General features: G+C 50.4%; 1 protein-coding gene and 1 long non-coding RNA gene across 3 annotated transcripts in view; one reads left to right on the top strand and one right to left on the bottom strand.

The window, feature by feature from the left end:
- The window catches only part of MYO1D (myosin ID), a 363,423-nt gene continuing 336,223 nt past the window's right edge, over window positions 1-27,200 (bottom strand). Inside the window, exon 22 of the mRNA XM_003933128.4 lies at window positions 1-2,253. Coding sequence (XP_003933177.2) covers window positions 2,097-2,253 — 157 coding nt within the window. The 3' untranslated portion in view covers window positions 1-2,096. The remainder of the gene's footprint in view (window positions 2,254-27,200) is intronic.
- LOC141581827 (uncharacterized) lies at window positions 2,249-6,684 on the top strand. Of its 2 annotated transcripts, none has more exons than XR_012514593.1 (2): window positions 2,249-2,582; window positions 5,199-6,684. It is a non-coding gene; the product is annotated as an uncharacterized LOC141581827 (long non-coding RNA). The 2 variants fall into 2 exon arrangements; XR_012514592.1 differs by having other exon boundaries at window positions 5,196-6,684.

The raw sequence follows: 27,200 nt of genomic DNA, 5'->3' as shown, positions 1-27,200 counted from the left end.
TAAGATTTAATGCTTTATTGCCCTTGATGGTAAATCAAAATATGCTTTAGAAATAAAGTTAATTTACTGGAAAACAGGAGTTTTTGCACCAAACCATAAAATTGCATTTAATTAAATCAAGGGAACCCACCATTGTCTATAATCACTGTGCCCGCTTCCTTTCCCCTCAGTGCCTGGGACGCGTGACCCAGATCACACCCTACATTCCTGATCTTTTTGCAGTTGCCACTTACTGTGGCTTCTTTTAGTACATTGTAAAATAGTGCTTGTCCTGTGGCCTCAGCTGGGAGGCCCCAGCGCTGGGGCTGAGGGGCCCAAGGCACCATCCAAAGGCCAGGAGGAAGGAATCCAGACTCAGACCCTCCTCCTGCCCTCCAGCCTTTGACAGGCAACTCATTTGGCATGATCAGTTTTGGTGTGTTTAAAACATACATTTGCATGTGTCTAGTGCAAAGCAACAAGTCTGGGGAAATAGGTGGGAGGAGGGAGGAAGTTCCAGTTAGATGGTTCCACTACAGTCTACTGGTAATTGGCAAACTATGAGCATTGCTAACCTGGGCTGGGGCACCTCTGCCTATGAAGGCAACGGACCAGGCTTGGAGAATGAGAAAGGGTCCCAAGGACAGGATGCCAGCAGGATTCTTTGTTGCACACTGCACACAGCGCAAACGTTTGGGAGGCAGGGGTGGGGCGTGGACCTGAGACCACATTGCTGGGACCACTCTGGGGTCAGGCCCTGGGTGAGGTGCAGGAGGACACACACAGGCACTTGGTGGGTTCTGCTGGGTCAGGTGGGAGGTCAGGGGCACGGCAGGGCAGCGTCTGGCAGGAAGGGAAGAGCTTTGGTGCGTCTCTCTCTCGCACCCTGCCCACTCCACCTGAGGTGTGGGCTCCCCACATCCTCTCACCACGTGGGCATTTGCCCGGAGCCTCTCCTTCCCTCAGGGCCTTCTCAGCAGCGGAGGTTCAGTGGGGAAGGTGGTCTCAGGCTTCTGAGGCATACGTGCTTTTGCTGGGCAGAAACCCACAAGCTGGCAGTGCTCCCTGGCACCAGGTCCACAGGCGCAGGCCCCGAGGGGCCATGCAGGGTGCAGGGTGGGCATCCTGGCCTGGCCTGCAGTGCCAGGACCCCAAGCTGTGCTGCGGCCCTGCTTCCCATCATTCCCTGTGCTTCGACCCCGCCCTCGCTGTTTCACGGAGTAGGAAACGCAGCAGGGAGGTGGCCCAGAGAGAAAGCAGCCCACCCTTAGGGCTGCCCTCGCCCGGCAGCTCCCGTTCTCATTAGGATTCCTGACCCAAGTGTGGTGACAGCAGGTATCTGATTAGCCACCCTGCAAACGGCGAAAGGACCTATAAGAGGCCGTGGCCACAGGCTGTGGGTTAAGATGATCCTTGGAGCATGTCACACTGTCCTCTCCAGAGTGGTGGTCAGAGGTCCTGGCAGGGGCCTTGGTGGCAAAGGGAGTCTCCTGGGGGAGAATCTGGGAAGGATAGACTCAATCCTGCTGGATGGGCTCTTCTGCTCCTGCCACTGGCTCCTGGCCGAGAGGCTGGCCTTGCGGGTGACTCTGCTCACCTGGTGGCTTTGGCTGGCAGCTGGGAGTTGGGTGGGGGCGTCCACTGAACTCTGAGCAGAGCCTCCCTGAGCTGGGTCCCCAGGGCTGGCTCACCTTGGGCGAGAGAGGTGGCTGTGGGGCTCCTGGCAGTAGGGGGAACTGTGTCCCCACTGCTGCCCTCTGCAGGGTCAGCAGCAGGGCACCTGATCAGGTGCTCTGACTTGACCTGGCCAAGGGGTACCTGCACCAACTAAAGGCACCATCCAATTGCCTCTGGGGTGAGATTGGTCTGAACATTAGCCCAGGGTTCTGGGCAGGGCACCAGGGTCTTTGGTTTATTGAGCAGGGACCATGGACAGTCAGGACAGAGGAAGATGATACCAAAGGCAGAAAGCCAGGAAGGAAACCTCACAGGGGAGGGGTTCCACCGGACGGGGCCCTCGCAGCAGGTTTCTAGCGGGAGTGAGCAGGAGGCAGCAGCTGGACTGGGACCCAGGACGCAGAGCATGGCTGGGCTCTGGGCCAGGTCTCCGCGGGGTGTCAGTTCCCGGGCACGCTGAGGATGAAGCCCGAGCGGTTCTTGGTGAAGTCTGGCTGGGGCTGGTTGAGCCGCGTCTCCACGGAGACGGTGCACTTCTTCCCGTGCAGGCTGCACTGCACTGGGTTGGTGACGTTCACTTGAAGGTGGCGCTTCTCACTGAAAGAACCGAAAACACCAGACGGGCAGTTAGCAGGCGGCATGAGAACAGGGCACCTCCCCAGCAGCTCCAGGCCACCATCGGCTCCGGCTTGGCCCGCTCCTCCACAAGTGCCCTGAGGATGCCAGAAGGGCACCAGAGAAGCTGAGGTGATGTGAGTGTGGTACTGGCCGAGCCCCTGGCCCTTGGCTCCCGGTGCAGGGTACTGGACAGAGGCGGCGCGTGAGGCTGGGCTGAGGACCAAGCCCCTGGGGCCTTTGGTGTACCAAGGCTGGGGTTCTGACCGACACTGCCCATCCTGTGAGAGACCTGTGAGGCTGTGTCCATGGTAAGTGGGCACTTCCCTGCCACACACCCTGGTGAGAGAGAGATGTCTCCTGCTCCCAGCTGGTCCCTGCCTGTCACAGCCTGGCTGGTGGAAGTGGGCCTGACTTGGGTTGCCCCAAGAGAGAGGCTGCTCTCATCTGGAGCTGGGCCATTCAGCTGGTGCCCACCCTGGTGGGCACAGAACAGTGCAGGTGGCGCCCCACTGGGGGCCTCAAGGAGCGCTGTGTAGCAGGAAGCCCCGCTGGCCTGGGAGCACGCGAAGGTGGCCTCAGCCGGGTGTCCGGGCTTCAGGCGGGGTGCAGAGGCGGAGGCTGTGCTCTTCCTGCTGCGCAGAGCCAGGCCCTTCCTCCAGCTCCTCACACCGCACTGAACATGCTAAGAAGCTGCTGCTGGTTTTTTTTTGTTTTTTTGAGACGGAGTTGCTCTTTTTGCCCAGGCTGGAGTGCAGTGGTGTGATCTTGGCTCACCACAACCTCTGCCTCCCAGGTTCAAGCAATTCTCCTGCATCAGCCCCCCAAGTAGCTGGGATTATAGGCGTGCACCACTATGCTCAGCTATTTTTGTATTTTTAGTAGAGATGGGGTTTCTCCATGTTGGTCAGGCTGGTCTCGAACTCTTGAACTCAGGTGATCTGCCTGCCTCAGCCTCCCAAAATGCTCGGATTATCGGCGTGAGCCACCGCACCTAGCTGCTGCTGCTGGTTTTAAAAGCAGAAACACTTGTTGAAATAGGCTGGCCGCCTAACATTGGCTCGCAATGCAGCACAATCCCATGCTGTACCTCAGGCTTGTTCCTTGTTAGTTTTGAGCTGGGAGGGGAGAGGAGAAAGGAGGAAGGCCTGCTGGCCTCGGAGCCTCCGGTCAGGACAGGCTGGCTCTGCTCCGTATGCCGAAAGCCCTGGGAATTTCTCATTGCTCTCGGGATGGTGTCTAGGGCGTGGGCAGGTTAAGTCCTGCTTGGAACGCCCTACTGGACTCATGGAGCTGTTCTTAGTGCTGGGCAGTGAATGCTGAGCTGTGGTGTCCACACGGCCAAGGGAAGGCCAGGGCCAAGGCCAGCACACACTGAGCTTCCACCTAGCCTGGAGGTGCCTTCACCAGGTGATGAGCACGTGAGGCACTTTCTAAGCACTGGCTGCCTGGGAGGCGCCACTGCTCAGAGGCCAAGGCAGCTCAAATGGCCCCAGTGTGCAGCGGCTTCACGGGGTCAGCGTGCTGAGAGCAATGGTGTCACTAGAGCACCCGGCCCAGCACATGCTTTCTGAGGACACCTGGCGGGCACACCCCACAGCAGGCCCCGGGGTTTCAGAAGTAACGTGCAGGGTGGGATGCTCAGGGGCTGCGCTCATAGCTACCTCCTCCCTGCTTTCTCACGACACAGGAAGAGACCCTGGTGATCACTTGTGGGCATTAGGTATCTAATACTTAATGTCTTCTGAGCTGCAGCTAAAACCTTGGCTTAGACAGCTATTTTTAACCAGACTTGGACATAAAAATAGCAGAACCCAGCAGAGGCAGTGACTCAGGCCCTCTTCCACTCCTGTGGGCACCAGGGCTGCTCTGCAGGGCTGACGTGCGGCTGTGGCAGAGGGGTCTAGGTGGGGCCCCTGCAGCTCTCGTGCTGGGCCAGATGCCTCCAGGACCAGGCTGGTCCCTGAGCCAGGGTGGCCTCCCAGCCTCCCCTTTGTCAACCTGGCATGGCCTTGGGTCCCTCTCACTGGACTCTTGTCCTCTGGGTGCCTCCCTCCCGACACTGGCAGTGGCCTCCTCCTGCCAACCCTCCTGGGGGCCTGTGCCTTCCTGTGCAGGGAGTCCAGGCTCTGCCCTCGCCCTTGCCTGCAGAGCTGCATGTACACAGTGGGTTCCAGAATCACCTGGTGACTCAGTCTGAGGGAATGGGCTCTCAGCACGCCACACTCCATGTCAGCTCAAAAATACTAAGAGAAAATGGGACGCATTCATTCACCCTGACGCTCCCGTGTTCAGCTAGGGTGTGCTCCTCTCTGCAGGGCTCTCCTGACTCCCGCTCAGCAGGGCGGCCCCGCCTCCACCCTCCCCGCTTCCTTTGCGCTCTGTGTCTCTCCAGGATCTGCTCTACAGCCTTGATGCAGGGGTTCAGGCTGGTGGGAAAACAGGGAGGAGCAAGTGACCACCGTAAAAGGGCACGGGTGCAATGGCTGACGCTTGTAACCCCAACACTCTGCGAGGCAGAGGAGGGAGGCTCGATTGAGGCCAGTTGTTCAGGACCAGCCTGGGAAACATAGACCGTAGTACGGGAACCCATCGTCCCTCTCTACAAAGAATAAAAAACAAACCAATTAGCCGGGTGTGGTGGCCTGTGCTTGTAATCTTAGTTCCCTGGGAGGCTGAGGCAGGAGGTCACCCAAGCCCAGGAATTCAAGGCTGTGGTGAGCTATGATGGTGCCACCACACTCCAGCCTGCGCACAGAGTGAGACCTTGTCTCAAAATAAATAAATAAAAAAAATGGCACCCAGGGTATCATCCTCAGGGAGTTGCAGCATAAAAAAGCAGCCAAGAATCACTGCTCCAGATTGCTGCTTCCCACACGGGCTGGGCAGAACCTTTTTCTCCTGCTCTCTGTCGTCCCTGTCAGTAGGCTCTGGGGAGTACACGTTGCCGGCGGAGGCCCTTCCTCAGGGAGTGTCCAGCAGAGGGAAGAGCAGACCACACTCTGGGAGGTCAAAGTGATCACGCACGAGTCAACAGCAATCCCACTGTCAGGCCAGCTCCCCTCCCCACCCAAGGCCACCACGCTGCCGAAATGAAGATTCTTGAATAACAAGAAGGAAGGCAGAAGTTGGACACTGGCTCCTTCTGGGCTGTGGATGCAGATGAGCTGTGGGCCCCTGTCTCTCTCCCTGTCCTACTTCTGCTGTGCCAGCCCCACAGCTGCTCAGTCCCCTCCCTGGTGGTGGGTACTGTCCCAGGACAGCCAGTTGGTCCTCTCCTTCCCGTTGGCAATTCTGGCTCTCCGGCATTCCACACCACGGGCCCAGCCCATGGGGCTTGGTGGAGGGAGTGTTCCTGCCAGCTCTTCTCTTTGGGTGGAGGAGCCCCAGCGTGGCAGGAGACTCGCTCCAGTGCTGACACGCTGGCAGGGCTGCCGTCTCCTCTCAGCCCCACTTCCGAACCTGCCCCTCTCCTGGACCACGGATATCGATCTGGGGTGAATATCTCATTCCCACTTCCCCAAGACATCCCCTAACTCAACAAAACTCAGGGATGCGTTAGGAAAGAAAAGGTGGCATTTAGTGGAGGTCCCCATACTTCCCCTCCCAGGACTTCATTTTCTAAGCCCGCCTGAGATCTCTCCTGGTTCCTTCAAGGTCTTCATACAAGAGCGAGGCCTAAGGGTGGGAGAGTCTGGATTCTGTCCTGGCATCGCCAGCTTCCTGGGTTCATGACCTTGTTCAAGTCATTTAAACCTCGGTCTGGCTTTTACAACTGTCAAACAAACATGCATCATAAATACGTTCTTTGCCTACTTTGCGGGTGAAGGTAAATGGGACAAATATTTCATCTATCCATCAGTCAGCCATCTACCCTCCAAGTGCTCCACAAGGACTGACTCCCCCGCAGTCACCGTGCGGGCGCCGCAAACACAGAACTCGGGCTGGGAGCCAGAGGCGGGGGTCTTCCTGAGAGCCTGGGAAGCCGCCTGCCCTCATGCAATTTACAGTCTGAGGCACGCCATTTGAAAGACGTGAAGCACGGTGTGTGAAACATACGTGAGTTTCTTGCTTCACAGCAGGAATGTTCACTGCTTTCTCAGTTAAGTGTCAAGAACCTCCAAAAGAGATGGTTCAAGAGAGCTATCATTATTGAATCAGATCATGTTCCTCATTTTAACACAGCTCACAAAACCATATGAATGTTTCTGATTTGAATATTCACTTCCTAAATGTTTTACATCTTGTGGGGAGAGCCTAGGATTCTGATTCTGTGTTTAAATCCTACAAGTGGACCAGGCGTGGTGGCTCAGCAATCCCAGCAATCTGGGAAGCTGAGGTGGGAGGATCATGAGATCAGGAGTTGGAGACCAGCCTGGCCAACACAGTGAAACTTGGTCTCTAATACAAAAATTAGCCAGGCGCAATGGCTCATACCTGTAATCCCAGCACTTTGGGAGGCTGAGGTGGGTGGATCACAAGGTCAGGAGTTCAAGACCAGCCTGGCCAAGATAGTGAAACCCAGTCTCTACTAAAAATACCAAAAAAAAAAAAAAAAAAAAAAAGATAATAATAATAAATTAGCTGGGTGTGGTGGTGGTTGCCTGTAATCCCAGCTACTTGGGAGGCTGAGGCGGATAATTGCTTGAACCCAGGAAGCAGAGGTTGCAGTGAGCCAGGATCGCACCACTCCAGCCTGGGTGACAGCAAGACTGTCTCACACACAAAAAAAATATTCTACACATGTCAAGTGTGGTGGCGCACACCTGTAGTCCCAGCTACTCTGGAGGCTGAAGTGGGAGGATCGTATGAGCCTAGTTCAACACCAGCCTGGGCAACATAGTGAGACCCTATTTCTAAAAATGAAATTATGCCAGGTATGATGGCTCTTACCTGTAATCTCAGCAGTTAGGGAGGTGGAAGCAGGTAGCTTGCTTGAGCTCAGAGGTTTGAGACCAGTCTGGGCAACATGGCAGAATACTGTCTCCACACAAAAAAATTTTTTTAAATTAGCTGGGTGTGGTGGCATGGGCCGGACATCCCAGCTACTTGGGAGACTGAGGTGGGAGAATTGCTTGAGCTGGGGAGGTGGAGGTTGCAGTGAGCTGAGATTGTGCCACTGCACTCCAGCCTGAGCCACAGAGCAAGACCTCATCTTTGGGAAAAAAAAGATAAAAAATAAAAAAAAATAAGCAAACAATCCTACAAGTTTCATGGAGCATTCACATCACATGTACTGGTCTCCACATTTAGAATGCAAGGTCCTGGTGGGGAGGGAGGCGTCTTACAGAGCTCCACGCGTGGTGCTGCGCTGCACACAGGGGAAGCACCCGGGTGCTGGCGGGCAATGCTGGCCAGGCCATGGGTTCTGGACTTGCTGGGTCCGTGGATGGTTGCAGGCCTCAGTCCATCTGCTGTGTAAATGGCTCTCCCAGTAACAGAACTTCATCTGCTCACCTCGTCAACTTCACACACTCACTGTAGCCTCATGAAGGAGGAAGACAATGGGCACGACTGGCTGAGATCCTCCGGGATGGAGATTCGCCAGTCCACGGAGTTCCTTCTAAAGGGAAAGTGGCCAGAGCCCTGTGAAGCAGGAGGGTCCTGGGAAGGAGGCCTGCTCCTTAGTAGAGAAATACTGTTTGCTGCCTTAAGGGACATATGTCCGGGTTCCTACTTTTCCCACGGCACAGCCCTGGGTAGCCCTGGCCTGCCTGACTCCCAGCCTGTGTGGTGCCGCTGTGAGGTTTGGGCAGAAGAGGGGTCGAGTGACTTCGTGTGTTGAGTTATCACAGAACAACGAGAGCAGGAAGAACCAGCCTTCTGCTCTGGAGTTTGGCTGAGCATTGCCCAGCTGCCACTCCACACTGCCATCAGCAGATAACAAAGTCAGAAAATTAGATTGAGGTTGGTGGCTCCTCAGTAAGTTAAACATAGGACTGCCATATGACCCAGCGATTTCACTCCTGGATATATACCCTAAAGAACTGAGAACAGACAAAAGCTTGTACATGAATGTTCATAGGAGCACTGTTTACCCTGTGGTGTGGTGTTGATGATGACGACGTATGATATAGGTATCATCCACAGTTCCTAGCTTGTGACTCCCATAACCATTGTTAGTCTTTTGTTATAACTTGGGGTGCTTTAGGCCTCAGAAGCAGGCCTCAGGAAACAAAATCTCTCTCACTGACCTTCTCTGGCCCAAGTCAGTTCTCTAATCTGATTGTGAGTCCTAACACCCTCATTCCCGTGAGGGGGTGAGGGGGTCCTGCCCCACACCTTGGAGGAAGGAATGCTGCATGGAGAGGCCAGGAAGGATCTGAATGGAAAGGCCTTGGTGGGCTTAGATCAGTCCCTTTTGGCCAATCTCATTTCAACACAGTTGTCTATGCTTCAATCATGGACAGCCAATGGAGTCTCCAAAAAAACTCAAGAGGGATGGGTATGGAGCTTCTGGAGAGCTGGGCACATGGAGACTGATGGGAAGGAGAAGAGCCCATCCATGTGCCGGGAGGGTGGGCATCCCACTCTGTGTGGACAGACAATCCTCTGCTTCTTGGGACTCTTCCACACCTCCCCTGTGTATCTCATCTGCTATTTATCTGTATCCTTTAGAATAGCCTTCTTAATAAATTGGCAAATGTAAGGAAGTGTTTCCCTGAGTTCTGTGAGCAAATTATTCAAACCCAAAGAGGCGGTCCTGGGAACTCCAACTTGAAGCTGGTTGGTCAGAAGTTCTAGAGACCTGATCGCAGATCCAAGATGGCTGATTAGGAGCAGCTTGGGATTGCAGCTCCCGGTGAAACCATGGAGGGTGAGTGGACGCTGCATTTCCAGACGGATTTTTATTGCGCACAGACCAGGAGATTCCCAGGCGGAGGAGCCCCATGGGTTGCCAGTGTGGGTGTTTCGGCCTGCGAGGCTGTTTTCTGCACAAAATACATGGGTCAGGGCACCATTTTAGTTGGTGATTGGAGCTCTGGGAGAGAGTCATCCATTTAACTGATTAAAAAAGGGGACTGAAACAGGGAGCCAGGCCAGGAGACTCCTGGGCAAAAAAGCACCAGGAATCTCAACATGGCTCTTTCAGCCAGTATAGAGTGGGTGGCTGCACAGGAAATCACACAGATCGCGGTGCCTTTTCAACAGGTGACTGGAACACCTGGGAAACAGAGTCGCCCGTTCAACCCACAAAAAAAAAGGGCTCCAAGGCAGGGAGCCAGGTGATCAGGCTTGGCTGGTCCCACCCCCACAAAAAAACAGCAATCTGAAACGCTCTGGATTGAGAGTTTCACAGCAAGCACAGCTGAACCTGGGATGGTCCAGCTCTGTGCAGGAGGGGTGTCCGCCATGACCGAGGCAGTCCACCACTACGGAGGTAGTCCGCCATCGCTGAGGCAGCCCGCCATTACAGAGCGAGTCCGCCATTATAGAGGTGGGCCGCCATTGCCAAGGCAGTTCTAACTCTACCAGTATAAACAGGACTGCAGGGAAGTTCATATGGCAGCTGGGCGGAGCCCACAGCTGCTCAGCAAAGCCTCTGCAGGCAGACGGTGACTAAGCTGCAGGTGATCCCCAGGCAACCAGGGCCTGGAGTGGACCTCAGCAGTCCTACAGCAGAGGGGCCTGAATGTTAGAAGGAAAACTAAGAAACAGAAAGAAATAATGTCGTCATCAACAAACTGGACGTCCACTCACAGACCCAATCAGAAAGTCAACAACTACAAAGACGATAAGTGGATAAATCCACAAAGATGGGAAGAAACCAGCACAAAAAGGATGAAAACATCCGAAACATGATGCTAAGTGAAAGGTGGCTGACTAACAGGCTACATACTGTATAATTACATTTATATGAAGTAGCCAAAAGTGGCAAAGCCACAGAGATAGAAACTGATGAGTGGTTGCCAAGGACTGCAGGGAGTGGGGGCGTGGAGGGGCTGCTTAGAGGGCATGGGGTCTCCTATTGGGGTGATGAAAATATTCCAGAACTAGGTAGAGGTGATGGCTATACAACATTGTGAATGTACTAAATGTGACTAATAATACATTTTATGTTATGTGTATTTTACCACAATAATTTTTTTTTTTTGAGACGGAGTTTCGTTCTTGTTACCCAGGCTGGAGTGCAATGGCACGATCTCGGCTCACCGCAACCTCCGCCTCCTGGGTTCAGGCAATTCTCCTGCCTCAGCCTCCTGAGTAGCTGGGATAATTTTTTTTTAAAGAATGTGGATTGACCTAAATAAAAAATAAGAAGTTGCCTTTAAACCATGCTTTCTCTCCTCATCTCAAGTTTAGCCAATATATACATATATTTTGAGATGGAGTCTCACTCTGTTGCCTAGGCTGGAGTGCAATGGCGCGATCTCGGCTCACTGCAACCTCCGCCTCCTGGGTTCAAGTGATTCTCCTGCCTCAGCTCCCTGAGTAGCTGGGATTACAGGCGCCCTCCATCACACCCAGCTAATTTTTGTATTTTTAGTAGAGACAGAGTTTTGCCATGTTGGTCAGGCTGGTCTCAAACTCCCGACTTCAGCTGATCCACCTGCCTCGTCCTCCCAAAGTGTTGGGATTACAGGCGTGAGCCACCGCACCTGGCCTATCCAGTATAATTTTAAGACCAGTAAGAGATTTCTTGTGCTGATCCTGGAGGCAAAGTGCAGCAGGGCCAGGGCAGGAGATGGAGGAGATGCTTGGGGTCATGACCTCTTTCTTGTTTGAACTTCACCATGCTCTGGAAATCCATATAGAGCCAGAATTCTTTCCTTATTTTAAAAGGGAACTCTGCATAGATGGAGGCAGGGTGTCTTCCTCTGAGGGTGCGCCGAGCCAAATGACAGCTGCCGAGGGAGGTTGGCTGCACGGGGGAGGGATGGTTTTCTCTCCCCATCTTCTGTTACAGGGTTTAATGGCTCAGCAAACTGTGGAATTCGGGGACTTTCATCTTGTTTCATCTGTTCCCAGCCATCACTGCAGGCAAACGACCTTTATCAAATTACTTTCCTTCATTTTTCACTTAGACTCTTGTCTTCTGCTCTTACAGAAACCCATTAAATGCAGGACTTGATCCATGTGATGGACAAACATGCTCCCTCTGCCACCTGTGCCTTCACAGGCCCTGCACAAAGTGGGACAGGCCACTCCTGTCCAGAAGGTGAATCAGCCCAGAACACATCCCCTCCCATCCTGGCCCTGCTCAGCTGGCCAGTGCAGAGTTTTCGGCCAAAGCCAACCAAGAAGGCAGGTCCCAGGAGGTTGCAGGCAGCCTGGCTCAGCTGGGATTAGGAGACTCTCATCCACTGGCCTGCCCTGCCCCTACAGAAATCAGGCAGGACTTGAAGAAATCAGTGAGTCACTGTTCCTCTCAATGGCATTCCCTATGAGAGTGGGGGTGATCCAGGTTCTAACAAATGCATTTCAAGGGGAAATGCAGTGGAAGTGGGGTACAGTGCAGTAACTTGGTTAGAACATTTTTTGGGGTGCAGCAAGGAGTGCCTGAGAATATTGTGAGGCTAATGCAATGTTCTCTCGTGTTTGGTAACAGAATGTGGTAGGGGGAATATTGCCTCACACCAAACACAGACACGTGCTTTCCAAAGCGGAAGTAAATGCGTTAAGTGCTTCCTGAGAAACTCTAGAGTCACAAAGACAGGCCACCCTCCATCTGGATGTCACCAGGACATAAATGCATGCTCTCTGGCTCACACTGAGGACAACAGCTACTGACTGGGGCACCAGGAGCTCATGTCTGCAGCTGTTTACTCTGCGTTTCAGTTCCTCCGAGACGCAAGTCTCTCTGCTGCTGTCAAACCACAGAGGACATCTCTTTCAAAATCTTGCTTTAGGAAATGCTACTTCTGTTTTTGTCAGGGTCGAGTGGACACTTTTACCACAGTCACCTATCAGGTGAGACTATGAATTCAGCAACCAGGCAAGTCCAGGAGAGGTGGTGGTGTGCTTCCTAGCATACTGAGTCAATTCTGGGTCTGCAGCTGGTGAGGAATGGGGAAAAACTATTTTTATTTGGAAAATAAAACTTTTCTCTTGTCATAAACTGGCTGGGTCACATCTGGGTGTTGTCGGCAGCCAGCATGCCCTGAGACCTCACCCAAGCCTAGTGTCTGCCTCTCCACAGCACTGAGCCGACCTGGGTTCCAGGCCTGGGGCACAATCCACACTCACTCTGCTTGTGTCCCCAACACGACTGTCACCACCCTCCCAGTCTGGGCACCCCTCCCCCATGGCTCTCTCCTCATGCTGCCAACACCCATCCCTCCCTTCCCTGCCCATGTCCTCTCGCAGTGACTCATGGAGCGGAAGGGGCACTGTCCCGAGAAAGAGAAATGTGGCAAGGACGACCCAGGTCCAAGCTAGTGGAAGCCAGTGCTCTGCAGGAAGCACCTGCTGCATGGAGGAGGGTCACCGGCCCTGGGTGGCTGGGGTGGGCTTCCCACAGGAGGTGACACACAGACTGATACCTCAAGAATAAGTGGGACTTTCACAGGCGCTGTTTTGGCTTTGCTTTCTCACTCCTTAAATATTGCTTAATCTTCAGTCCCTTTCATTTTATACATTACTTCACAGTGGCATCACTCAGGCCTGTGGTTTCAATGAGAATGACCCAGTCAGTGTCCCCTCTCCTAGCATGAGGTCCATACATGTATTTTCAGCCACTTCCTAGACAAGTCCCGGAATGCTCTGCAGACAGCTGAGTCTTCATATGCCCAAGGCTGAGCTCATCCTCTTGGCCCCTCCCTCAAACTGCTTCCCTCCTTCCATCAAGCCTGTGCAGTGAACAGTGCTGTCTTCTTGGTCACTGAGGCCAGAGAGCCGGCAGGCAGCCCAGCTCCCCCTTTTTCCACTGCCAACAGTCTCCGAGTTCTACTGATGGCACGTTTTGTCTGCATCCCCTGCTGAAGCCCCACCCCAGACCCTCTTTCCTACTTCCTGATTCCTGACACTGCCCTGATTGGCTTCTCTGCCTTCAGGCTGACCCAGCCCCGTGTGGAAGCACAGTCATCAGAGAGATCTTTTAAGGGCACAAAAGACCCTGCTGCTCCCCTGCCAGTATTTCTGCCATCGTCCCCAGAGCTTTAGAAGACCCTCCACTGCTGGCACCAACCCCAACTGACCTGGGTGTTTGCCTGCCAGCCTCTGCTCCATCTCGCCCGGAGCATGAGGCTCTGCTGTGCTGCTTTCAGCAGCAGGGACAGGGCTGTCAAGCCTGGCCCTGGTGAGCATCTTCCTGTGCCGAATACAATTCCAAAGACAGAAGATCTAAAATCCAGCTGGAGGCGACAGGAAAGAAAGGAAAACTTCCATGTATCAGAAGAAAGGAGAGGGTGTGAAGCCAGTACGGGAGGAAGGTCAGGCTGAGGCTCAGATCCGGGAGGTGCCAACCTGAACGGGAATCATGCCTGGGGCCACGTGCAAGGGAACGATGACCGAGGCCCTGACAGCAGGCTCCCCGTCTGTGGACAGGATGCCAGAAGAAGTCTGTCTTCCAGCCTGGCAAAGTGGCAAGGAGCCACTGGGTGAGAAAACAAATCAACAAACAAATTTTCAGCAAAAACCAGAAACCTCACACTTTCCTCTCTCGACCTTCTTGAAAAGCAAATCCACGGCAGCTCACCTAAGGCAAAGAGAAAACCTAAGAATGCCCAGAGAGAAAAGACAGGTTACGTGCACAGGAACACCAGGAACACTTAGTGCAGGGAAATAACAAACACACAGACTCTTCAAAGGGCTCAAGGAAAAGAACTGTCAGCATGGAACTGTATCCCCAACCTGTCACTGGAGAGCGGGGGGCAAACAAAGGCTTTCTCGGCCAGGCGGGCGAGGTGGCTCACACCTGTGATCCTAGCACTTTGGGAGGCCGAAGTGAGAAGACTGCTTTAAGCCAGAAGTTTGAGACCAGTCTGGGTAATACAGCAAGAGCCCATCTCTAAGAAAAAAAAAAAAAAAAAAAAAAAAAAGATGGCTGGTGCCGTGGCTTACGCCTGTAATTCTAGTCCTGTGGGCGGATCACCTGATGTCAGGAGTTCAAGACCAGACTGGCCAACATGGCGAAATCCCATCTCTACTAAAAATACAAAAAAATTAGCCGGGTGTGGTGTAATCCCAGCTACCCAGGAGGCTGAGGCAAGAGAATCCCTTGCACCCAGGAGTCAGAGGTTGCTATGAGCCGAGATTGCACCACTGCACTCCAGCAGGGGCAACAGAGTGAGACTCTGCCTTAAAAAGAAAAAATGACTTTTTCAGACAGCAAGTACTCTGAGAGTTGGCCAATCTTGGCTGTCTTGTAAAGAATTGCTGCAGGACGCTGCATTAGGAAAGACACTGAGTCGAGAAGGAAAGAGCAGAGCATGAGGCACAATGAGGTGCAAACCAACAGGCCAGCATATGAGCAAACCCAAACACACATTCACCATGAGATACAAGAAAATTTCCCATTTGGAGGGTTTAAAACACTGTTGAACTAAACTCCCAGACAATGGCAACATGAACAATGGGGTGGTGGTCCCAGGAAAGCATTCAAAGGTCCTTGTCTCATTTGGGAGGAGGGCAGGGAGACTGATGAACTTCAGGCTCCCTTCAGGCAAGCTCAGATGCAATCATAATAATAATGATAGGAAATAGATACAGTAGACTGATGCACAAATCTCAGAGCAGTAGAAGGAAGGGCATAAAACAAATCTGATCCATCAGATAGAAGGCAGGAAAGGGGAACCAAAGTAGTAAAGAAGAAACACAGGAGCAAGAAGGTACAAACTAATAACAGAATAAGTACATTTAAATATCAAAATGAGCACAATAAATAAACCTAGATGTGCAAACCTCTGGTTAAAAGGGATTTCTCAGGTTTAATTTTAAAATGCAGTTACATGCTACTTATAAAAGACACCATTTAAATCATGGTGACAGTTTAAAAAAGGTATGGAATATCATATATAAATCAAATACTAAGCTGGTGAAAGCATTGCTGGGGAAAAAGCTCATTAGAGACCGGGTGTGGTGGCTCCTGCCTGTAATCCCAGCACTTTGGGAGGCTGGGGTGGGAGGATCACTTGAGCCCAGGAGTTTGAGGCTGAGCTATGATTGTGCCACTGCACTCCAGCCTGGGCAACAGAGTGAGACCCTGTCTCAGGAAAATAAAAAAAGTTCATTAGATAATTGTTTTATTTATTTATTAAGGAGCAGTTTGCCAAGAAGATATTCTCATATATATGATTTACAAAGATAAAATAACAAGTCCACAATTATAATAAAAGTGAAAATAGGCTGGGCGTGGTAGCTCATGCCTATTATCCCAGCAATTTGGGAGGCTGAGGCAGGAATGGGTTGCTTGAATCTACAAATTCAAGACCCTCCTGGGCAACACAGTGAGACCCTGTCTCTAAAAAAAAAATAATAAAAAAATTAGCCAGTTGTGGTGGCAGACGCCTATAGTCCCTACTCAGGAGGCTGAGGAGGGAAGATCGCGTGAGCCTGGGAGGTTGAAGCCGCAGTGATCTGTGATTGTGCTATTGTACTCCAGCAGGGGCGACAGAGTGAAACCCTATCTCAAAAAACTCCCAAAAACCAAAAAACTTGGGTGTATGTGTGTGTATTCACTACATTCAACAATTAAATTACACACATTCTTCTAAAGTACACACAGAACACTCACTAGACCACAGAAGAAAGTTCAGTAACAACCTAAGAATTAGCATCATATAGAAACCATCTTCTGTGTCTCCAGTGCAGTAAACTTAGAAATCAGAGGAGAATAAAATAACAATATAACAATAGTACTATGGACTGAATTGTGTCTCCTCCAGTTCATTACGTGGAAGCCCTAGCTCTGACACAACTGTATTGTGAGATTTGGCCTTTACAGAAGTCATTAAGGTTAAATGAGGTCATAGGAGCAGGGCCTTGATCTGACAGAAAGAAGAGAAACCAGGGTGCTTGCTTTCTCTCTCCCCACCACGTGAGGACTCAGAAAGAAAGCGGCAGTCTGCAACCCTTGAAGAGAGCCCTTACCAGAATCCAACGACGCTGGACTTTTATCTGGGACTTGTAGTCTCCAGAACTGTGAAAAAATACATTTCTGTTATGTAAGCCACCCAGTCTATGGTATCTTTTTTTGTTTGTTTGTTTTGAGATGGAGTCTTTCTCTGTCACCCAGGCTGGAGTGCAATGGCGTGATCTCTGCTCACTGCAACCTCTGCCTCCCTGGTTCAAGCAATTCTCCCACCTCAGCCTCCCGAGTAGACAGAATTACAGGCATGTACTACCACACCTGGTTAATTTTTGTATTTTTAGTAGAGATGGGGTTTTGCTATGTTGGCCAGGCTGCTCTTGAACTCCTGACCTCCAGTGGTCCACCTGCCTTGGCCTCCCAAAGTACTAGGATTATGGGCATGAGCCACCACACCCAACCAGTCTGTGGTACCTTGTTATGGCAGCCTAAGCGGACTAAGACAAATAGTAAAACAGTATACAGTGCTTACGAGTGCCTTACAGATATACATTCATGGACTTACTACAGCACGAAGTGAATTTCCTTCTCAGAAGAGGAAACGAGAAGGCCCAAAGAGCCAATAGACCTCCCTGCCCAAAGTGATAGAGTAGAGCCAGAATTTGAACCCAGGGAATCTGGGCCGTAGCCCAAGTCTTAACCTCTATGCACCCTGCCCCTAAAATAGCACATCATTAGCCATGTTCCCCGTTCGCTGTGTGCTCCTGAGCGCAGTGATGCTCTGAGCACTTTCATGTCCCTATCAAGAGGTCCTGGTGCAGTGTCTGATACAAAATAGGAGTTCCATAAATGTCTATAGAAAGAATGAATTTTTACAAAATGACATTAAGATAGCAGCTGGGGCTAATGTCAACACAAGACATGTCTTCAACTGGGAGACATGAGGCTGGCCTCACGAATCTTCATGGCAGTGTTGTCAGGAGGTGAGGCAAGTGAGGCGGAGCCATCAGTGAGCTGGGGTTGAACACAAAGGGTCAGGTGGGGTACGTGTCCCAGCCTGGTACCCTGTTCTGTGTAGGGGGCTGTTTATGTGTCGAGTGTGATGAGAACACACGAAGAGGCACTAGGGACACTCACTGTTCAAGGGATGCCTTTTGGGAACTGAAGAACCCTTTGCAAAGTGAGTCATTACCTTCCCTTGTAAACCCCAACAGCCCTGTATTAGGTGCTGTCTCCTCATTGCTAATGAAGTTCTCAGTGAAATAAAAACATTTGGTAGGAAGGAAAACATTTGGACTGATGGGCTTTGGAAGCACACATGTGAGGCTAGAGAAGCTCTGGGAATTGTATCTATGAACATGTTGTCATTTTTATGTCCTGAGGTTCAACGGAGATGAGCAGACACTGGCTCCATGCAGATTTCTCAGTAACAGCTTCAGAAATGTGGGCAGATATTTCCAATGATCGCTCTGCTCTTTGCTCGCTGGGCCTGGAGCTACTCAGCAGCATGCCTTGTGGAGTTGTAAGGGGGTCTTGGATTGGGGGGAGAAGGTTGAAAATCACCGTCATCCATTTATTTATTAAGAATTTACTAGGCACTGTATTAAACATTTTACATACATCATTTCATTTAATCTTTATCAAAGCTGTCATGATGGGGAAAACTGTCATTCTGCTCACTTTATAGATGAGAGAGCAGAAGCTTAGAAAGGTCAAGCTCCACACTGAAATGCTGTTCTGGCTCTTGTGTGGAGCAGAGCCTCTGCAGCATGGAATTCTTTAATACCAGGTGCTTCTGAATCAGAGGAAAAGGCACTTTGAACCTGCTGTAACGCTGCTGAGGTTCGACACTCTGACCAGACCCTGACCCCTGCACAGGCACTCATACCACCTGTACGTTTTTCTGGCTGGCATAGCTTGTTTCACTCCTTAGCCTTCGTCTGGCCAGAAGACACTGATGTTTCCAGGCACAGATGATTCCAGGCTGCTAAAGAAAGGGGCGCTCTCCCGGTGCTTGGAGAATCCGCATGTATTTTTTACTGTTCTCTAGTGCACATCTTTGTCTTGACTTTCCAGCCGCAGTCCCTGAGGAACTCCATGGAGACTCCTGGTTTCTGTTTTTGGCAACCAAAAGGTTCCTGTGCTGCAGGCTTCCCGTGGCCAGGCGGGCCAGGTAGGGCCTCCGCACACTTGAGGTGGCCTGGCGGAGCTCCCGGGAGCGGCCTGGTGACCGCTGTGTCGGTTCTCTGCTTCGATTCCCTCCACCAACACCAGACTTTGGAGGTGGTGAGGAAGCTGCATTTTGCTTTGTATATTTGGAATCTGGACTCTTCAAAGGCTGCATTTCTCTGACCCAGCCAAAATGTCCATATTAATACTTATGCCAAGCATAATGAAACCTTTTAAAACCAAAGTTAGAGAACAAACTATACCCATAGCTCCTTCAAATATGAGGGAAAAACCACCACCACCAAACAAAAAAACAAAAGAAACGACATACCACCAAACCAAACCAAACCAAACCAAACCACGACCCCATCACAAAATAAATGAGACAGCAGCTGTAAGCAGAGGGCTGGGGCTGCCAGCGAGATGTCTGGGGCAGCATCTGACCCTCAAGAGGGCAGTGGGCTCTGGAGCCTTCAGATCCTCCCACATCAATCGGAGGACATCTGTCCTTTCCTCCCTTCCTCTGCACATCTCTTCCTTCTTCTACCTCCCCTATGCTCCTTAAATTTCTCACTGTTTCTTTCTTTTTGAAACAGCATCTTGCTACTCTGTCGCTCAGGGTGGAGTGCAGTGGCGTGCTGATAGTTCACTGCAGCCTCAAACTCCTGAGCTCCAGCAATCCTTCCACTGCGGCCGCCTGAGATGCTAGGATTACAGGTGTGTGCTACCATACCCAGCTTAAAAATTTCCTGTAGAGATGGGGTCTCACTATGTTGCCCAGGCTTGAACTCCTGGCTTCAAGCGATCTTCCTGTTCGGCCTCCCAAAGTGCTGAGACCACAGGCCAGAGCCACAGTCCAGGTCTCCCCTCAACTTCTCATCTCCTGATGCTCTTACTCTACTGTCTGCAGGGCTTTATTTTACATGTTTGAGAGAGGTTTTCGCCTTTGCTGTGTTGAGGGTTTTTTTTTTTTTTGACATCTTTGCTACTTCCTGCTTATATTTCTGTTCTCCTCTCTTGACACTTCTGTTAACAGCATTTCCAAAGTTAGCACCATCTGTGAGCACCAATGTTTATTTTCTATTCACATCATTAATGAAGACTAAATAAGACTGGACTGAACATGCACTAGCACCCACACCTTCCTCTGAACAGATGGTTTTTAGTGGTTTGTCAGGAACGCCATTAGATATCTGCTTATTCAGCTCACCATTATCAAGAAGCATTTAAGTTTATACTTGTGTGTAGCTGTGGGTCACTGGATAGAGGAGCTGACAGGGTCCCAGTCCCTGCCATCTGAGAATCGAACATTGAAAGCAGTTAGCAGCTACACACAAACACACTGGGGACATATGTATTAAAAACAGAGCTGGCCGGGTGTGACGGCTCATGCCTGTAATCCCAGCACTTTGGGAGGCTGGGGCAGGTGGATCACCTGAGGTCAGGAGTTTGAGACCAGCCTGAACAACATGGTGAAACCCCGTCACTATTAAAAATACAAAATTAGCTAGGTGTCATGGCACATGCTTGTAATTCCAGCTACTTGGGAGGCTGAGACAGGAGAATCACTTGAAGTCAGGAGGCGGAGGTTGCAGTGAGCAGAGATCACACCATTGCACTTCAGCCTGGGCAACAAGAGCAAAACTCCATCTCAAAAAAAAAAAAAAAAAAAAAAAAAAAAGCTCATTATGAAACATCTGCATCTTCTCTTCTGGGATGCATGATAAATAATAAAATGGCCTCTGTTCTCACAAAGCTCAGAGGCTTGGGAGGGATGCTTCCTGAGCTACTATATCAGGTGCAAAACAGCCTCACAGAAGGTAAAGAGTGCACTAGATAGGCCCAGGGTGGAGGGAGGTGTCCAGGACTTCTGACTACTCCCTGCAAAGGTGCGGCCTCCTGGGCTGTGTCCTGGCTTTGCTATGCAGATTCATCACTGGAATAAACTAGGCTCTCAGCACTGGGTCCAGAGCATGTCCTGATTTCTCGCCCTAGTGCTACTCCCCACAGATAAGGATAAAGACAGAGCCACTGAACAGGGTGCTGAGGGAGAGAGCCTGGTGTGCCAGGGCTGTTGGCCACTCACCTACTTAGCCAGTGTCTCTCCTTCCTTTAATAATGTTCCTCAAGTTTTACCTGTCCTTTCTCCCTGAAGCCTGACTGGGCTTCCCGAGCCACAGTGGTCTCCAAGACCCTACAGACAAGAAGGCACTGAGCTGCCCTTCAAGATAAGTGGGGGCCACATCTCAGGCACCTTGAAGCCTGACCATGCCTGGCCAAGGATACTTGAGGAGAGAAAATCGATAATATTCTGTTTTATTCAGTGTGTTTAACAGTAACTGAAATTGACTTGTTTGATACTTGGCTGGTTAATTGTCTGTCTCCTATGGCTTCCATCCCCTGCCCAGAGGTGAGGTCCATGGAAGGGGGGACCTTGTCTGTATCCCCTGTACCTAAAAGAGAGTGTGGCATACAGTAGGTGCTTAAGAAAGAGCCACTACATGAAACTGAGATGAAGGAGGTGGTATAGCAAATAGACTGTTGACTGATGGGGGCATTTTGAGGCAGGAAGACCACTTAGGTAACTGTGAGTCAAGGCAGAAAGGGCTGTGATCATGAGAGAGGATGGGGTCCCGCTGGACAGATGCTTAGGAGTGAGAACGTGGTGACTTGCTGAATGTGGCTGATAAGAGGGAGAGTCTACCACGTCTCCAGGTTTTGAGCTCATGTGATGAAGGAGGTGGAAAGACAGAATGAGTTTGGTTTTGGACAGTGTTGAGTTTGACTACCTCTGGGAAAGGATGCAAAGGGTTTCACTGTATATCACGTAGACTCAGGAGTACACGGGGCCCAGTGCTCTCCCTCCTGTAAAGGAATAGATGTGCCCCAGCAAGGTAGCTCAGATGTCAAAACAGTTTATCATATATCAAAATTGTTTCACAAAACCTATAAGAAAATTCTGTTATAAAATCAGCACATACAATATTACAGTGATGCTGTGCTATATTAAGTGATAGCAAATAAAGTCTGGAATTTCAAAATTTCGTGTTGAAATGGCAAGCACGGCAGCCTGCCCGCACAGCCATGCCTTAGCAACCTGGCTGTCATTTTCATCCACCCCAAACTCCCTAAGATTTCTCTTTCTCCCTCCCTCCCTCCCTTCCTTTTCTTTTCTTTTCTTTTTTTTTTTTTGACAGCATCTTGCTCTGTTGCGCAGGCTGGAGTGTACAGTGTGATCATGGCTCACTGCAGCCTTTTGGGACTACAGGCATATGCCACCATGCTAATTAAATTTTTTTTTTTGTAGAGATGGGGTCTTCCTATGTTGCCCTGGCTGGTCTTGAACTCCTGGGCTCAAGCCATCCTTCCACACTGGCTTCCCAAAGTGCTGGGATTACGGGTGTGAGCCACCGCAGTTGCACAAGATTTCTAACTTTCTATTCAATGTCATTCTTTGATTTTAAAAGTACTTTTCACACAATTACTTCTAGCAATCTTTATCTGAAAATGTCCAAACTTTAAAAAACACTGTTCTTAGAAGCAACAGTACAAATTATAAAGAGGAAAAGAAGGCGGGTCTAATCCTTGCTTTGCAAATAGCAGGTCACGCTCTCTAAAATCGTGGTGACCTATACAAATTTGGAAACTAGTCAATGTCCAACAACAATCAGCAAATTATAGTTAGTTTGAGTCACGATGCAGGGGCTGTTAGCATGTCACACTGCTTGCTGAGCTTGAAAAAAGGGATTTTTCTTAGATACTAACCAGTCTTTTAGAACTTTAGTTATAACACATCCGGGAGTCAGACATTCCAGCTGGCAGCAGCAGCAGGGAAGAGATGGGGACAGGGGCCTTCTGGGTTCCGTGTATTTCTAGGAATGTTGCTTAATCAAAAGAGGAGACAATGAAGGCATAGTGGGAAGAATACAAGGTTTGGAATCAATTAGCTTAGGGTTCAAATCCAGCTGTCTTGCTCTGGGCAATTACTTAATCCTTTTAAACTCATTTTCCTTAACTGGGATAATGAACAGTGATAATGTTCTTTTTTCTAAAGGGTTTTGGAGTCAAAGGAGAAAATATATGCACAGTGGCCTGGCATCGAATAAGTACCCCATTAATGTGTATTAATGGAGTAAGCGCTTGAATGGAGGAGGCTGTTAGTGTCGGAATGCTAGTTACACGGATGACACCAGGGCTGAAAGGACCTTTGCCCAGCCTCTCAAGGCCTCTGCCCCTGACCGCGGATATTCCCTTAAGAAGCAGCTATGCCACCTTCTAGGGCAAAAAGACTTGTTGATTCCAGAAGGACTTTTTAACTTTTCTTGGGTATTTTTAAATCCCCTCCTCTGGTGTTTTTCTGCGAGAATCTCACCCAGTTTCCCAGGCATGGCCTACTGCAGTCTTTACCTCCTGGTGAAGTCATCTTCCTGCCTTAGCCTCCTAGGTAGCTGGGACCAGAAGTACACACCACCCCGCCTGGCTAATTTTTTGATTTTTTATAGAGACAGGGTCTCACTTTGTTGCCCAAGCTTGTTCTAAACTCCTAGGCTCAAGAGACCTCTGGCCTCAGCCTCCCAACAGTATTACAGATGTGAGCCACTATGCCTGGCCTTAAATCCCATTTTTAAGGACAAAGGATAATGCTTTCTTCTTAAGGCTGATGACATTGTTCTTTTTGTATATTTTCCATCACACTGTAACTGAACCTTGCTCCCATCCAGGCAACTATAATCCACGGTCAAGCATATTTGATTAGGCAGCAGGTGGTGGGGGATTTTTGTTCTGAGGGGAATTCTAAGAAGTTAAAACAGAGGCAGCTATCTCATAAACCAAGCCCAGAACACTGAGATGAAAAGAAACAAATTGCCCACTTTCTACCACCTGTTTGAGAACAGAAAGATTTACACTCAGTTATGTCAGCTAAAAAAACATACCCTTGCCTCACTGCGGTAAAGGAGCTGCTGCTGCTCAATTGCTTCTGATGGAAAATCTACCCCCTGCTCCGATACACACTTTCATGCTGGTAATAACAGAGGCAAAGCAGGGCTTTCTATCAATATGTTCTGCACACTTCCTAGCAGCTCTGCTTTTTCTATTCTGCATTTGCTATTTTAAGCGAGTACATAATGCATCAATTTGCAGACTCTTACTCAACGCTGCTGCTACAGAACTGAGAACTCAGTAGTCCTGTCAGGCAGAGCAGAACAATATTCCAACAGATGAAACATTCCACACAGCCTTATTTCCCTTTTCCTGGGATGGGGCATCTATTTCTGGCCCTATAATGAGAGATGAGCCAGTGGCCATGGTCCTGTGCCTCTTGCTCTGGAATCCCACATCACAGAAACCACTCACCATGCTGCTGCTGGTAGACACATCAAAGGCCCTGTGGGGGTCTCAAGCCCATTTGACTGCTCTCTTATTTTTTATTTTAAGTTCCCAGAAATGGGTTGTTTAGATCCAGGCTGGAGCTTGTGGGCTGGGAACAAGTGTGGGTTCTCTCGGGCCACAATTGCTTCCTGCCTGCCACGAAGAGTCCCATTTTCTCCGGGATCACTGACTGGTTTGAGAGCCCCAGAGGAACCTTCGTTCCCTGGCTCCAGTCTCACAGGAGATTTAAATGTGAAGTGTCTCCAGATGGCTTCCTGCCGAATTTGGCTTGACCTTGAGTGCAGACACACTTCTAGTAGAAGGCCAATTGCGTCGGATGCCTCAGTGGGCAGTTTAGGCAGATTTCCCTGCTGTGTGTGTTTATAGCTTTAGTGGCTTCTAATACAGGCCTTATTTACTGCCTGCAGGGTTACCTGGGAGAGAGTGAGCAGAACCATCTGATGCTACTCCCTACACCCTTTGGCTTGTAAGTGGATTAAATGGACACATTTTCAGAAGATTTACTCCTTATATCTGGCTGGTGTAAATGGGCTGGGCCACTTATGCCAACCTCTCCAGTTCCTGCTCCTTTTATCTTATATCTATTAAGAATGGCACAACAAATTAGCGTGGGTACACAGTGATTCCATTGGAAGGGGAATAATTCAATAAAAACTCTACTCCCCTGCTTTCTGTCTAAAGAACTAATTCACAGCATCGAAGGATTCAGCTATCCCAATGGGGACCTTGAATTACTGGCCCAACTTTATTAGAATGAAAACAATCAAACCAAATACATTCTTCATCTGGGGCTGGAAGTCAGACACTCTGAGTAATATTTAGGTCACTGCTGCCTATGCAAGTCTGAAAAATGGTTTGTGCCCTGATTAGACAGTTACACATTTGTTTTAAGTGACTGTCATAGGAGGGGATCCAGAGACATTTAAAGGCAAAGAGAAGTTCTATGAGCAGTACTGAAATAATCTGAAGTGGGCTGAAGCTCGTCTAGCCTCAAGTGTATCAGCATCAGCTTTACAGCTGAAACGGAATCTTTGGGTTTGGTGAGTGTGTGTCCCCACTTCCTCTTGTCTGTCTCTGGGAGCCCATAGAGCAAAGGTTCGCAATCTTGATTGCACGTTAAGCTTATGAAAAATACTGGCCCTAGTCATGGTCAGGCTCCAACCCCAGAGACTCTGCCTCAATTGGTCTGCCTGTGGGCCTCTGAATGTTATGCTGTTAAAGCTCCTGGGGTGACTTTCCTGTGATCACTGCTGTAAATGGTCCAAACATCACCCTCCCTCAGAACAACCAGAAGAGCTGACCCTGCTTTGCCTCAGATAAATGCTCCAATCAGCTGCCCAGGAACTGGCCTAGTACATGATAGGATTTCCCTCACATACAATTTAATTGATTAATCACACTTATTATGACAATTCTTAAACATATACTAGAAAGGAGCGTTACAGGAGTGATTTGGAACAACATTCTAGAAGTGCCTGTGAAGGAGGGACTAAGCCCCCGAGGCTCACAGAGCTCAGAGGATGACGTGGAGATGGGTACCCCTCCTGCCACCCTAGCTCACCCTCTGGACAGCACCTGGCCCACCACTTGGCCATCACCCTCTTTCTTGTCTCCTTCTCATTTCTTTCTTCAACAAACATTGACTAAAGCCTGCGTGCCAGCCTTTGTGGATACAGTGGTGCAGAAGCCAGGTCTTGCTCCTGCCCTCATGGAGCCCAGAACCTGGTGTGGAAAACTCTTGTAAGCATGAATTATACACTCATTATTGTTTATTCATAATTCTGTGAAGAGCTCTGACGGTAAAAGTACAGACTGCAATGGAATCGTGATGGGAAACCTAATCTAGTCTTATTTACTCTTGGGGGAGTCAGTGAACACTTTCTGGAAAAAGTGTATTAAAAATATTTGATTTTAAAGAGTGAATAAAAAAGGCACATGGTATAATATTCACAGGTTCCAAAGCTTTTAGAGGGAAAGCATGTTTCCTTCCACCCCATTGCCTGGCCTCCATTTCCCTCCTCAGGAGCAACCCCAGTCCCACTGAGGATGTATCAGTCCACACTAAGACTGGCACACACTAAGCGGATATTGGCTAGAATATGAGCCAATCTGATGTTTGAGGCCAGTGCCGCCAGAGCTGCTATGTTGCTCCAGGACAAACAGGGTTCTGGGTGGGGCTCATCACTGTGGCCAAATCCCCAGTACCCTTCATCACCAGGTGACTGTGAATGCTAACAGCAGCACATTTTGCTCACAGAACCCCCTCCGTCCGAATCAAGACAAACTCTCAGAGGCCCTGGAAATTCTGCTCTGGGTCTCGCAATGCCATGGAGCCGCAGAAGTCGGCAGCCGAAGGGTTCTCTGCCGCCCGGGAGAGGGATGTGCGCTCCGCCTCCCCGCAAGCTAGGCCAGGAGGGCACCGGCCACGGAGTCTCACCTCCTTTTCCTCCAGCCTCCTCCCTCTCACCAAGTGACACCACTCCCTCTCAAACGGAAAGAAGGGGAAGAGGTCCGTGGGGAATCTCTTGGATATTAAGGGGGACTGTCACGTTTCCTGGCTCTGCTTTGCGCGGAACAGGCCGGCTGGAGGCCAGCGAGGGCGCCCAGGTGAGGGAAGCAAGTTCCTGTGCGTGGCTTCGGCCCAGCACCACTTTTTGAAATACTGGTTTCATGCCAGGCACTGGGCGGGCCCGGTGGGGGTGGCGGTGAGGCCGCGTCCTCGCAGGCCCTGGCACCTGCAGCAGGAGCGAAGCGCAGGAAGGGCGGCTGCCGGGGAATCCGGGGCGACAAAGGAAAGGCAGGGGGAGGAGGCGCAGGGAAGCAGGGAGGAGGGGAGGCAGAGGAGACAAGGCAGAGGAGACAAAGGGAATCAGCCGGGTGGGCTGCGGCAGCGGGGGCGGAGGCTGCGGCTCTGAGTGCGACGCGGTCACCAAGGCAACGCGGGCTCCAGTGCCTGCGGCTGCAGTCACCCGCCCGAGCCTGAGCGCACGCCCCGCTTCAGACCAGCTGCAGCCCCCTCCAGAGCCCCCGGCAGACCTGCAGGCCGTGCTTCTCTGCCGAGCCGACAGCCCCTCCCAGCCCGCCTGCCCTCCTTCCGGCTGTTTTTGTTTGTCTGTCTTTCCCAAGAAGGTGATGATTTGGAGCTTAGATCATCTGCTGGCATATTGATGAGCTCACTGGATTGCTGAAAGGGAATGGCGATAGGGACTTGGGTCAGCTAAGGGTATAGGATCGATATAAGACAAAAACATTAAGAGATGGAGATGCGGGTAAACAGCAAGACTTTTTTTCTTTCTTTTTAAAAACCAGGGAGATGTCTTAGCCAGAAATAGTTAAGAAGGGAGAAGAAAGGGCTACCCCTGCAGCCATGTGAAATAGGATTAGTGGAAACCCTGAAGAT

The sequence above is a fragment of the Saimiri boliviensis genome, chromosome 17, assembly GCF_048565385.1.
Source record: "Saimiri boliviensis isolate mSaiBol1 chromosome 17, mSaiBol1.pri, whole genome shotgun sequence".
Lineage (NCBI taxonomy): Eukaryota > Metazoa > Chordata > Mammalia > Primates > Cebidae > Saimiri > Saimiri boliviensis.
Note: the sequence above shows the minus strand (reverse complement) of the source record. Positions and strands in the feature narration are given on the sequence as shown.